At 40.5% G+C, this 14,476-nt stretch overlaps 1 protein-coding gene across 1 annotated transcript in view; it reads left to right on the forward strand.

Annotated features, from left to right (window-relative positions):
- The window catches only part of sbf2 (SET binding factor 2), a 78,341-nt gene that overhangs the window by 38,179 nt on the left and 25,686 nt on the right, over positions 1 to 14,476 (forward strand). Inside the window, exons 7-16 of the mRNA XM_030765745.1 lie at positions 2,547 to 2,679; positions 2,872 to 2,980; positions 3,156 to 3,269; positions 3,596 to 3,673; positions 3,996 to 4,109; positions 5,226 to 5,354; positions 5,681 to 5,779; positions 6,015 to 6,219; positions 6,376 to 6,485; positions 7,356 to 7,505. Of these exons, the coding sequence (XP_030621605.1) occupies positions 2,547 to 2,679; positions 2,872 to 2,980; positions 3,156 to 3,269; positions 3,596 to 3,673; positions 3,996 to 4,109; positions 5,226 to 5,354; positions 5,681 to 5,779; positions 6,015 to 6,219; positions 6,376 to 6,485; positions 7,356 to 7,505 (1,241 nt within the window). The remainder of the gene's footprint in view (positions 1 to 2,546; positions 2,680 to 2,871; positions 2,981 to 3,155; positions 3,270 to 3,595; positions 3,674 to 3,995; positions 4,110 to 5,225; positions 5,355 to 5,680; positions 5,780 to 6,014; positions 6,220 to 6,375; positions 6,486 to 7,355; positions 7,506 to 14,476) is intronic.

Genomic DNA, 14,476 nt, shown 5'->3' on the forward strand with positions numbered 1-14,476 from the left:
TGTTCGCTCACTGATACAACACTCAGTTAAGATCGAAGTTGTGTTTGCTCCAAGTTGTCTGTGAGTGCTTTTTAACTGTTGTTCTCAAATGAGATAATCAAGGAATGGGTTAAACAAACCACTAAGTCTGGCAGCTTCTCCAGATTCTCATTATTTTTGATATTGTGTGTGAGAAGTTCACTGACTCTGCAGTAAACTTATGATTTTACGTAGTGAGAGTAAAACTGATGTGTGTCGGTGGCTTTTGACTGTGTAACAATTAATTTTAAAAAGTTCAGTTTATTTGGTAAATTGATTGGATAGACAATATATAAAATGATTTACCTGCTACCAGACCCACCGTCATAAATGGTAATTTTCAAACTGTTTGCATGACAAATGTAAGTTGAACAGACTTAAATCATGCAAAATTGTAATTTTATTTAAAGTACACCTTTCTGCTGGTTACAAAGACAGTTGGTTGAATAACCCTGATCTCACCTGCTGGAACATAAAATTGGTGGAAGCTCAGACATTACAGACCAAAACATAAACATCTAAATTGTGGCGCCGAACTGCGCAAAAAAACTATCCACCATGAACATACAAACAGACAAGGAATAGTGTGATTAGTGTGAAACACTTACGTGTGTGTTTTCTTATCCCTCTTTGTGCTGAAGCTTCCTGTTGACGTTTGAGTTTGTAGTTGAGTGAGGCTTTTGTCAGGTGTAATGACATTTCTTTCATGATCTTGGTCCATCCTCTCTGCCAAATAAGGAGTTTGGAGATGCTCCAACCATTGGCAGGGAAACGTGGATGAGGTCGACACTTCACTCCGCTCAGTGGGGTCAGGGGAGCGCCAGAGTCACTGAAAAGGAATGTCCCATAACCGTGTTGCATACAAAAGGAAACGTGGCCCCTTGGGGAATAGGAAGGAGCTGAGCATCAACAGGCCTTCTGTTTGTTGTTTGCAGCCTTTGTGTCTGTTTCTGGTTATTTAGGGTCGGAAATGTGTCACTGTTTCCAATAGATAAGTAAACACTTCAAGGTCAGCAAGGCAATGAGACAGATTAAGTCTACCTTAGACAGCTTTACAAAATAGTCATTGCATCATCTTCATCATCATTTTAGCTAATGAAGTAATGCACTGACACAAAATGAAGATGTAAGATGTTTAGCCCGCAGGGCTGAGATGAGTAGGTTGTTAACATTTAATTTTGATGAGTAATTTTGAACAGCGCTTGTCCTGTTAATGTGTTATGACTGTTATGCAATGTAGCCTAAATCTCGAATGAATAATAATCTACCTTTATTCATTCAAGTGACATGTTTACAGCTTAATACTTTCATTGCCAGAAGTCCTTTTTGGTCCTGGGAATATTTTTGAGTTGGACTTTATTGCCATTGTAAGGTTATTGAATTGACCCAAATAATCCACAATGGTGTGTCAAAACTCTAAAATTAACAAAATGTGAAAATAGAGTTCTGAACAGAATAGACATTCCCACTTCAGGCTCTTCCTCATTCTTCGTCTGAGGTATGGCATAGTGCACGCTTGTCTCATGTTCCTGTTTATTCGCAAATATCAGAATTTGACTCAGACACAACGGAACCAGTGACCCCAGTAGCTGTGCGGGTACTCCTGTCAACATTTCTCTGTCTCCATCTTCATGGAGCGTCTGATTCATTGCCTCAGTGGTATGTTGATAACAAACAATAACAGGAACTGTAAACTGGGGATCGTTCTCCTCTGTCATTTTGGTATTTGTGACTTAAGTTATTTTGTCAGGAAGGATCCAATCTCTCTACTGTTCCAGGGACATTTTTTCTGTATCATATATGATATCAAAAACTAAATTGTTGTAGTTTTTTTGTTATCACTTTCTTTCCCATTAGTCTTCCTTTTCCTTTCAAGAAAGATTATTTGATACTTGTTTTAGTCTGTTGATCAGTGAATCCAAATATATGTACTTTGTAAGTATGATTTTTTTTTTTTTTTTTTAATTTTATGTTGTTGACACTGTATCAAAAAAAGTTGTTAATTAAGACAGAAAGGTTTAAATTAGGCTTTATCAGCAACGAGGGCCTACAGTGCATGTTTCAGCCAGGTTTAAACTAGACGTTTGTTGGTGCTCACTCAGTGACTATACATGACCATTGAAGCATGTAGGACTTGGACATTTCAGTAAATCAGACCACCCAGAGTCAGGTCCTGAAGTATTCATAAAATGCACTCTCTGCATGCTCAATTACAAGGGGAAAAATAAAAGTGACTGATGCGTTGGCTTACTGTCTTCGTCATTGACTTAAAGGAAGACATCAAAGTCAGAAAAAAACAACCAGTCTTATGTTTTCATTGTGATCAAATATAAATGTTATATTTTCTTTAGTTACTCTGACTGATTATAGTGTCCGGGTATAGAACACTATTACAAAAGTTTATTTGTCTTTCATTGAAGAAGTGTTTTTTCGTGTAAGTATGTTTCGTAATAGCTGCTTTGGAATAACAAACAGGTGTCTATCTAATTTCTCATAAATAACCTATTTTTGTTTGTCTCATGTTCCAGGAATCCAGAACGTTTTAAGCCTTTTTTGTGCGGTTCTGACAGAACATAAAGTTTTGTTCCACTCCACAAGCTACCAGAGACTCGGGGAGGCCTGCCGTGCCCTGGAGTCCCTCATGTTCCCACTCAAATATAGGTGAGAGCTTAGCCTCAAGGCTCAAGACATATCAGCCAGCATGCCCACAGAATATGCAGAAATATGTTTAAAAATATAAAGTTATTAAAAGATTACAGTCTTGCAGTGTTTATGTAACGCGAGTGGATTACACATGTACTGGATGTAATAGCGACATTGTCCAGAATTTTTTTTTTTTTTTTTTAATTCCAGTTACCCGTACATCCCTATTCTGCCCTCTCGCCTGCTGGAGGTGTTGAGCTCTCCCACACCTTTCATCATCGGAGTGCACTCCATGTTCCAGAGTGAGATTCATGAGCTAGTGAGTACACTAGTACACCAGGATTTCAAATGATGAATCTTTCGCTTTTATCAGTTCAGAAGATTGCTTAAGTGCCTTATTATTGCCTCAATATGACCCTCTGGTGAATAAGTCATTTTGTAGTACCAGGCTGTTTGTCATGTACTATCGTGGGTTTGTGGTGATCTGTTCACAGCTTGATGTGATCATTGCTGACCTGGATGGAGGAACCATAAAAATCCCAGAGTGTATTCACCTGTCTCAACTTCCTGAACCTCTGTTTCACAACACGCAAACAGCGCTGTCTTTGGTAGCTACTCTCTCCACCTGTCACTGCATGACATACTAATGTTTCTCATGAATAACATGCCAATGTCACGTCTTTCTAATATACTGGTTCAGCTCTCCTGAAATGTTTGTAAAATTGCTTTGTAGGTCAATCTTGATTAATACTTCTTTGAACTAGAGGCACAAATTGCCTTTTTTTTTTTCTTGACACTGTTTATCTTTTGTCCAGGTCTTACCAGTCATTTCTTACTGAAACCGTTATTTCGCAAAATTCCAGTAGTGCGTATTTATGTGCTTAATTGCCAGAAAGAATATTTCTACACTGCAAAGGTCTTGTTTTTCTTCCAGGTTTTGCACCCAGATCTGGAAATAGCAGATAATGCCTTTCCTCCCCCTCGCACTGCTCCGTCTAACCTCAAGCTCTTGGTAAGGCCTGTGATTATGAATGGACCCTGCACTTTTGACCCTGGTCTATTTTTACCGTAATGGTCTACCAGAGCGATATCGAAACCTGTGGGATGACCAGCTCACCTGATACGGCTTGAAAAGGAGACATCTCTGTCAAATCCATTAGGAGCTAAAAATGTGTTAGAACAAGGGGGAGTTTCCTCTCTGATTGACAGCTCTCTTTGAGTCAGCTGTGTAAACTGTCAGAATGAACACTCTCACACTGGCTCACATCAACCTAACACTTATCTGGCTCGCTCAGAGGTTCAGTCAACTGTATGTTATGCTTTTTCTTTGACAGGATAAGGAGGTGAGAGCAGTCTTCCTGCGGTTGTTTGCACAACTCTTTCAGGGCTACAGGTCTTGTCTGCAACTTATTCGCATCCATTCCGAACCTGTCATTCACTTTCATAAGGTGAGAAACGTGCAGCCGCCTCTTTAGATGCTTTCTGCGAACATTCCAACGTCCTCAACCCAGGCTGAATGCTCACACAAGCACATTTCGGAATGTGCATGGCAAATGATGAATACAATACCAAAGTAAATAAGAGTGTAACCTTGTGTGCACTGTATTCTAAATGACATTTTCTGTTTGAACATGGTCATGACTGTTGATTTATCAAGGTTCTTCTTGATTAGGTGTAGACCACTCAAAAGTCAAATGCAGCTCCCCCTCAATGTGTATTTACAATTAATCAGACTCTATAACAGACATTGCACATTTGTCATAACACATTAATAAAATTAAACAAGTCTAGCTATGTTTATTCAACCATGAACAAAAGGTGCAAAGTGTTTGACTCAGTTTTTCAAACAGCCAAGTACCTGACTCAGTTTTATGTAAAGAGAATGTTTGGATAGAAGCGTGACAATGGCAGGTTAATCTTGTTGAACTATGAGATAAGCGGGCAGTTTTTCTTTCGCTAGGGTGTATTTTACTTTGAAGTGTTCGGATGGAAACGTAAGCTCTCATGCTGATTATATCGTCACTGTTTTTGTTAAACTGGCATATGAAAAGTATCAAAATTGTATTTGTTTTTGTTTGTGTCTGTTGGTGTCTCCATGGAAACACGGCTGCACATCCCCCCTCTAAATACCCCACATGGCTCAGATTATGGCTGAGGAATGCAGCACATCTCAACTTTAACTTTTGTCCTGTGCTTATTGCCAGCCATGCTGTGGAGAAGCTTTGAGCTTCACTGATCTCTCTCCACTCAGAGATTTCTAGTCACAGTATAAACAACCTTTATCGTAGTCATCATTTTAGTGCATTTTTCAATGCTTCTACTGGTATTTACTTATACAGTGTTGTTGCCATTATGAGGTGCTGCTTATGTTTAGTGAGGCATGCTACACTCACTTCCTTTTGATGGTTTGTTACTCTTCATTTAGTCTACTTTACTCAAAATGCATCTTGGATGCTGAGTCATTTGTTTAGTCATCCTTGTCTTTTGTGGGGGCGCATAGAGAATGGTGATGGACATTAGATTGGTATTCGTACTGATAATCTGTCCCTCTGTCTTTTCCCAAGGCTGCGTTTTTGGGCCAAAGGGGCCTGATTGAAAATGACTTCCTTACCAAAGTCCTGGACGGCATGGCGTTCGCTGGCTTTGTGTCTGAGAGGGGTCCTCCTTACAGGGCCTGCGATCTCTTCGATGAGGTAATGTGCTGCTTTTGTCTGTTTTCTGAATAGAAGCCTACAGTCCATTGCTGTGTAATCATTACACTGTCTCTGTGGAAATGTTTATGGTTATACCGAAGGTGCAAGGTCACACGGATGTTTGGCTGAGTAAAATTCCACTGGGTTATTCTATGGTCATGCTAAAACCATCATGGGTGATGGATAAACACAAGATGATTTTTTTTTTTTTTGTGAATAATTGTTGTAACCAATAAGTGATTCATTGCAAGACCAGCGCGTTGTTGTGACTGTTGTTTGAAAAATGTCGCGCTCTGTGACTGTTTTCTGTTTTCTGTTCTCTGTAGCTGGTTGCTTTCGATGTGGATCATTTTAAGGGGGAAGAGGAGAATCCAGCCAAGCTCCAGAAGCACATTAGGGATCTCTCAGAGCAGCTTTACAAAAACGTGAGGGTTTGATTTCCCACGTGCCACAGTTTGGCACTAACTCACGGTCTCATCTCACGACCGAGCCTATTCACCATCCATCTGGCTGTCTTATCCCGAAACATTATTTCCAAAACAATGTTTTGTCTTTTCTATTCTCACTTTGTAGTTTTTTGCCATATTTTTTGTGCCAAACCCTCAGTTTCTGAATCTTGTTTGGTTTTTCGTTTGCTCATTTTGATTTTTTGGCTGATAGGAGAATCCCAACCCACACATGGCATTCCAAAAAGTGCCTCGACCCTCCGAGGGCTCACACCTCCGGGTGCACGTGGTGCCCTTCCCCTTCCTGAACGAAGAGCGCGTGGAGGAGCTGTTACAGGAGGGCCTGGCCAAGCAGCACAGCGCCCCCCTCAGCACGCGCCCGGAGAAAAAGTGTGTGGTGCCCGCTGGACCCCCCGTGGGTAAGCGTTAACCTGACCTAACATGCGTCTCACCTTTGAAACAACACCTCAAGCAGATTTCCATGTTCTTAGATGCACTCTGCCTAGTTCAGTTTTCTATGTGAGAAATGACCAAAAAAAAAAAAAATGTCTTTGTCCTTCTGCTCTGTTGTGCAGTGTCCATTATAGGCAAGAGCAACTCTGTGTTTAACAGTGCCCGCAGGCTGGAGGTGGTGAGGTCCTGCATCACATTCATCTTCGATAACAAGACGCTGGAGACAGAGAAGGTGACATGTGCTTCCTCTTAATGAGAACGCTCAGCAGAGTGCTGCTAAGACAGCGCGTGATTAAATGCGCACATCTGGAATGAGACGGCGCTGAGATTACACAGCATTACTAATGGCATTCTAAGGATGTTCATTATACCAGTGCTCCTGCTATGAGTCATAGACACACAGGCTGAAAAGATGAAGAGTCAAATATGCTCTCCTAATCTGCATCCCCTTATCTCAGATCATAATGTTATTCTAGCATTAGCTATCGCCGTTTGGCCAAACTGGCTTGACATTTTTTTTGGCAAAGTAATTGTGCATTAATTAATTGCACTTAAATTTCACAGAGTTGTTCAACAGAGAAACCTGTTTCAGAATCTCTGAGCGTTTCTTTTTTTCTCTCTTTTTTTTTATATCTGTCCCTGTGGGTTTGCTGTGGGACAGCAGCCAGCTGAAGCAGGCACCCATTTTATTTCATTTGTTAGTTATATAACGCAGGCCTGCATTCCCGTCAGTCTCCAAACGCTGAGCAGGCTGCTGACTGCTTGTCTCAGTTTGCAAAGCCATCATCTTCACAAAACCAGTATCTAGGCCAATACAGGGACTCTCCCTTTTCCTATTCCCAAGTTCCCATTCACTGTTAAGTGCAACTTTTTTTTTGGCCCGGGATCACAGATCTTTTGACCAGCTATGTGATGAAGTCTCTTGCAAATTGCCCTTGTATGTTGATCTGTTTCAAATAAATAAGAGAACCTCTGTCCCCAGTTCTTTCACCGTGTTGTATAAATGTGCATGTATTCATGTGTGTATGTATATATGTGTATTTTATATGTATATACATATATATGTGTGTGTGTGTGTGTGTGTGTGTGTATGTGTTTACAGACCCTGCCTGCTGCCCTCCGGGCACTGAAAGGCAAAGCAGCCCGTCAATGCTTGACTGAGGAGCTAAGTCTGCATGTGCAGAAGAACAGAGTCATTCTGGATCACCAGCAGTTTGACTACATTGTGAGAATGATGAACTGCGCTTTACAGGTGGGTGCCCGAGGCTTTTGTCCTGCTTATATTACTCTAACGTAACAATGAACAAAATATCATTTCCCTAGAAACTCTTTACTGTGGCTTTAAACGGAGACATTCCCAGCTCTCTGTCTTAATTTGGCTTCTGCAGACTTTTCTGAGGATTTGAGCAGGTAAAACCACAAAATTTCCAGTCAGGCAGAATCAGTAGTTCTATATATCTCCGTAACAATTGCTCAGTGGACCTCCTGATGGCTTTTCATGGGCTAGACCAGGTTTTAATTTAGAGCGTGTGTATTTAGTTTTCCATAATGGGAACAGTATGAGCGGGCACTGGCTGGACCAGTGTAGACTAGAGGTGTCTGGAATTACAGGCTGATGCGTGCGATTCACTGCATTCCATCCATTGTGTGGGAGCTCCCCATGGCCAGTGCTATGACAAAAAATGCCTTCTTCTTAATGACTTGTTTCTGATGTGTTTTTGATTGTTTCAGGGGAAATGAACTGTGTTAAAGGGATATTCCACAGAATTACAAATTCACATTGTTTTTCCACATACTCCCACTGCAGTTCAGATTGGTTCAGATTTTCTGAACTTTGCTGGCTTGGCATCTTCATTCATTCATTCATTCATTTATTCATTCTTTCGTTCATTCATTCATTCATTTGTTTACTCCACTGACATGAGCTTGAGGGTTTAATAAGCTTTATGAAACCCTGTGAACTAGTTATAGTAAAAATAGTCCAACTAGTAACAGATGGTCCAGTATTTATAAGTCAGTACTGAACTGTTTGTTTGTTTGTTTATTTGTTTTGTTTTGTTTTGTTTTCCTTAAAAAAAGTTCAGAGTCACATTCAGAGTAGAGTCTCTGATGATGGTGAGTTGAAGTTTCCAATTTACTTACTGTTGATTTTTAAGCCCATGTATTAGGTAGAAGTTTATTGCACTTAATTTTTTGCATTGCTTTAAAATAACCACTTCTTGCCACTATGAACTTGAACTTAAGTAAACCGGATCCTTTTTGTTGTTGTTAAGAAATGAATGAAAGTGCTACGACAGTCACATTCACATGAAAATGTTTAAAAAATGCATCGGTACACTTCAAAACTGTCTGATGTTGCACACTGAATTTTAAATATATGAAAAATCATGTAAAATAGCCCAAGTGCATTTCATTGAGGATTATTTAATGCTTAATGAGAAACTTACAGTAAAGACATTCTGTAGACATAGAATATCCATTTTATTTGAATTTATCAAAACCGTACAATGCTTTAAATAGCTTCCCTTAACCTCAAAAAGAGCCTCAGAATATTTCACATCAAAGGTGTAACCGAGTATATAATCATATGCCTTAGTGCCCCAGTCACTGAGGTGGAGTGTCTAGCACCTTCTGTCTCCCTCTCATCTGTGGACAGGAAGTGCAAAAAAAAGGCGTTTGTAAGATGTGGGCAGGTTGTCTGTCTCAGGATAGCACATGGACTGACTGAGCTAGTACCACTAGTTACCATGACATTGCTTTTATTGCTGGTAACCACACAGGTCAGCAATTGAAACAGTGGCTACTATAGAGAAAAAGGAATGAACTTTCAAACTGAGGAAAATGTTTATCTCCTCTGTGTAATGTCAAGAGAGCCCGTATTTTTCTGTGTCATGGTACGTGCCATCGTGCACATACAATGCTGCAGAATAACGTTTTTTTTTTTAAATTTATGTCACAGTTTTAGTATTCATGACCGTTTGACAGTTTGTCATGAATACAGACTCTCACAGAGTCCCTCGTTTGCTCCAATGAGAGCGCATTGTCCTATGTTGCCTGCTCTGGTTCCTCTCATATTGGTCATAATGGTGGCTGCTTTAGGCTATTTAGTGCTGCTCTGTTACATACCTCTATAAACTGTCATTGTGCCATCAATCACAGTGCAGAGCGAGGCCCCACTGGTAGTGCTTCATGTTTTACAACTCCACATCAGCATGACTGGGGAATGTGGTGCTTCTGAGCTTTTTTCACAGAGAATGACTTTTATGGAGTCGCTTTGAATTCTTTGCATTTTTTGACCAAGTAATGAAGTCCATTTAAGCAACTGATCTAAACATGTGCTATAAAGAGGTCTTCATACAAACCATTGAAAGTCAGTTTGGGCCATAACACACTTAACTAACTGATCTAATTGTGGTCTATTACAAGAGCAGATTTATGCCCTCACATTGCTTTTAATCTTGAGTCTTGTTTTCAGAGAAAGTTTAGTTAAGTGAATTGCCATATTTTGAGCCTTGTACTTTCAAAGCTTTAGAGTGTTTCCTGGGAAACGCTTCTGATTGGTCTACAGGACTAACTGACTGCTAAATGAAAATAGGCCATTGACAGTGAAATACTCTTTTTTTTTTTTTTTTTTTTTTTCTAGTTGAAAATATACCTGCTGTATACCCAAGTGTTTGGTTATGTGTTGAATGTGTCGCAATTGAATTGTTTAATATGGGTGGCGTCTGTCATGTATGGTTTCCCCGAAAACAAAGTGCTTCCTGATACACTTGAGTTTTTCGAGGAACAGCCAGATTACCTTTGTAATAAAGAGCTCTTCTAAGACTCAGTGTGCTGGGAATACTGCATCCCATAAGAGACTGTATATGGCATTGTTCATGACGCCCACACAGTATCACCCCTCAGCTGAATTACTTATCAATGAATTAGCATTGCAAACAACAACAGGTGAAACTGTACAGCTGGGCAGGAACAGGTCCTTCACAGAATAGCATTACTTTGTCCTGAGTCACAGAGACAAAGGGCAAAGGTCATCTGCCACTGTTGACTGGTTAACTGGTGCCGTGGTACGCTGTGGCTCTTTTGGACACATAAGGTTCAGTAAAAGGCTTCACCTCCTAAAACACTGCATCACAAGGCAGGCTACGTGACTGATATCATCTCTCTTTAAAAGTGTTTGTCTGAAGCAGACTGCGGGAGATGGACTTTTTGTTTCCATGATTTCAACCTTTTTTTGTGTCTCGATATGTTTTGGCATTGAGAAGGCACCTCTCCTGTCTGTTCTCTCTAGAGGACTGGCTGTCGGGGTGTAGGCCCCATGAGCTCCAGTCATCTGCTGTCTCTAGACCAGGATTCTTTTCTCAGTGTGGAATGAACAGAGCTGGTGCAGAATGCTGGCCTTTACAGAGACCCTGTAGGTTAAAACACTGGAAGCTTTTCGCTGCACTTAAACTCTTCGTTCAATGGATGTGGCAGAGATCATTTTTTCCATTGATTCTAGTCACTATGCCAATGGACTTCATAATATATTATTTTTCCACAAGATGTAAGTCATTTAAAAAAAAAAAAAAAAAAAAAACATTTGTAGTTGCATTATTTTTGCCACACTGTTAATGTAAAGGACTTGGACTTGGACTTGGTCTAGGACTTGGACTTGGTCCTTGTAGAGCAACATTGTATATGAAGGAGCACCACACACATATACTTCATCATTCCACTCTCCCAGTTCTCATTAAGTCCATACAACTACAGCTCCACATTGCACAGGACAGCAGCTGTTCTTCTCCAGGATGTGCCTGCTCTGTTTCTCCCGCAGAATCTTGCTGTTTGGTTGCTTTGTAACTGATACATTGAAAGATGTAGCCTAAATATTCAATAGGCAAATACAGAACTGACTGTCTGGCCAAATAGATTAAATGAAAAATCGCAAGAATTTTTAATAATTTCACACTCACTGTTCTCTGTAATATGGAACTTTTGTTTTCTCTGCTGTGTATTACTAAGGCAACTGGCGTTGTAAAAGATCTTCACATTTTCCAGGTATTTGATCATGATTTCAGCTCTGGTGTGGAGCCTTGGTCGATGGATTTGTCTCGAACGAGCAGTAAAAGAAACAAAAATAGCAGATTGCCTGGACTCCACTCTAATTGCTTTCATATTCCACTTTTGCTGTTCTCATTGCCTTGCCTCATGGCGGGGGGGGCTGGAAGGTTATGGCAGAAAGTGCTGAGATATGACATTACTGGCAGAAGTGCCAGTAATTGTTTACGTGATTTGTGTGTAATGATATCGATACTCAGAAATGCTGGACAGATGCTCTTCCGTCCAAGCAATCTGTTCTCAGCCCGTCAGTGCGAGAGAGAGAGACAGAGAGAGAGAGAGACTATGCTGCACAGTTCTTTTGTAATGACTCGTTAGAAACAAGAATGGGGTGTTTGTCTGTCTTTCAAATCTAGTGCAATCCTGTGCACAGGATCACTGAGAGGTCAGGATACATTATATGATCCATATGGCTAACGGAGAACCATTGGTTCAGTGTTGACCACTGCAGATGTTTTTGTCTATTGGTGACGTGTATTAATTCCTGGTGTCTGGTAGCATGCTGACTTTAACAGTACATTGGCTTACCAGGGAGAGCATCCACATGGGGGAAATATAAACATTACATACTACACATTTTGCCAAAGGTGAGGGGATTCTTTAGCCCACAGCAGTGAAATTGGTGCCCCGTTCCCATATTGAAATTTACGTCTATTAAAGCTTACCCACAGTGCTTTGTACTGAGGACCTTATTAGTATATTGTGTCATGCTTGTAGTCCAATGAGGTGTATTATAGCAACAAGGAGGTGAGGAAGAGTCAGACCCCATCACCATAAATAAAATGGCTTATAAATGTAATTGCTTTACTGTTTTGATAAATTCAAAATGCACATCTGGCAGGTATTCTTAAAGCCATGAATCTGATAGACAGGCAGCCACGCTAGTGAAGGTGTCTGTAAGTGGGCTGTGAAGATGTTGGAGATTCAGTGGAATCCTCTGTAAGAGATGAGAATTTTTCAAAGCTAGTGGTCTATGTCAACCTCAAACCTTAAATTGGTGAACTTGCGACAGTGTAAATGTGTCTCCTTTTTATGCAACTTCCCGTATTTCCAGACCAACACAAACCATTTGCATGTATGCCAAGGCAATTTCCTTTTTTGGAGTACCGCATTTTACTATTTTTTAGAGTGATGTGATTGTTTTACAAACAAACAAATGACTTCAGACCTCTTAGCTCAGCTCTGGTATGTTGGAAGTGTGTAGGTATTTCTGTGGTGTGACAGATAGGGGTATTAGTTCTGTCCAAACGATCAGATTAAGATAACATAGTGGCACTTTCTTTACAAAGTGGAATGAGTCCAGTTTGCTCAACTTCATGGAAAATCAATGAACTGTTAATAAACATAGTTGTTGTTCATTCCACAATATATTTGCTGCTAAAAAGTGCTTTGAGCAAAATGATTGCAGTGAAAATGCCTCCTGGATTCACTTTGCCAAATAAACTTGAACGGGGGGTCAGCAGTAATGCTCTTGGAACTCTACTTATCTCTGCAGGCTGTAAACCATAGGCCTTATCATTTGCGGGCGACGGACTTACGACAAACACATTAATGACCCTAATTGAAATATTTGCAGAATGTTGTTTGTGTCCGTTTCTATGCGCTCCTCTCAGCCATTCCGGCTACAGCAGGTTTAGAAGCTGGAGGTTGCGCAAGCCCCACGGAGCCCTGCTGTGGTCTGAAGTGGAAATGCATCCTGGCATCCCAACCATTTCCTGCCAAGAGGATTATGAGCCCATGCTGTTCCACTCCATTGCAGAGGGCCTCATGATGGTGCTCCCAAATGCATCCTGTCTGTTGGTTACAGATGTGCTATTACTCTCTCTCTCTCCTGTGCTGGGGGTACAGGAGAGGGGTTATGCTGTTTTGTCCTACAGATACGCAATGTTAGTCCTTGGAGTTTCAAACTTTCTGGTATAGGACAACTCAGCATACATGGAGAGGCTCTTTAGACTGGAACCTCTAGTGTCTGATCTGTGCTGACTATGTGATGCTCTCTCTTGAGTTGAACTGTGGCAAAGTGGGTTTCCTCTGGGATCTATATGTCTGTGACCCACTGTCAGCTGTGTGGCAGTGTATGGACAGCCTCTTTTCTCAGCTCAGCTGGGTACATCCAGTTTTGCTTTATTGTCCTGTTTCTTTATATAATCCTGTCCTGTTTGCAGTTAGAGGTATTGCAGTGCTAAAGGCTTCCCCTGACCCGAAGCTTTTTTTCAGTTAGTGATATCTGTCTCTTTGGCTTGCTGTCAGACAACCTTACATAACAATCTGTGAAAGCCAGAGAAACAGTTCTGCTGGGAAGTTCTCGTGCACATAATTCCCATGTAGAACTATAACTGTTTCCGCAGGATGTCAGAGGGACCAGGTAAACATGGCAGCCACTCAGGCTCTTTGACACATGCCTGAACAAACTATGGGTATTTTGTACTGGAGCTCTACATAAACATTTTACGAGAGAGGCACACTGTCCATGGAGCTGGCAGCTTTTAAAAAAAGAAAAAAAAGTGTTTTTTTTATTGTTTTATTATTTTATTTTTGAGTACTTTTTATATAAGTGGTGGTTACCCCCACAGAGTAAACAATTTGATGCTTGAACATTTACAGATCGTTTCTCTTGGACCCAATGCTGTAAAGTTGTTCCTTGAAAGAATTTACGAGCAATGTTTGGAGTTGGCATAATACTCTTCTGCCCAGGTTTCCTGTGTCTCACTCAGTAAGACATTGTGTTTCAATTTGTCTATCAGACAGGAGGAAACTAGCAAAGTTTAAAAACTCTCTGCTAGTGTTTCTGAAGATTTAATGCCAGTGTTTCTGAAGATTTCTTTAAACAGTTCAGCCGTGTCTATTCAATTCTGAATGCATTTGGTTTCAAAGCAACAGACACTTAATCATTCATTTTCGGAGCATTAGCAGCTAATTATTTTATCCATATCAGCTTTTAAAAAAAAACAAAACAAAAAAAAACCTGCCTCTGTGGTCTCCTGTTTGCCGCTTTTTTCTTATTGGTTTGTTTAACAGATTAATAAACTGTCATGGGGAAGAAAAGAAAAAAGGCCGTCATTCTAAATGCTCATCGTGTCTAATTCGTTTGAGTAGAGAGTAAGTGGTAACATTCTTAGAAAT

Source organism: Chanos chanos, chromosome 2 (assembly GCF_902362185.1).
Source record: "Chanos chanos chromosome 2, fChaCha1.1, whole genome shotgun sequence".
Taxonomy (NCBI): domain Eukaryota; kingdom Metazoa; phylum Chordata; class Actinopteri; order Gonorynchiformes; family Chanidae; genus Chanos; species Chanos chanos.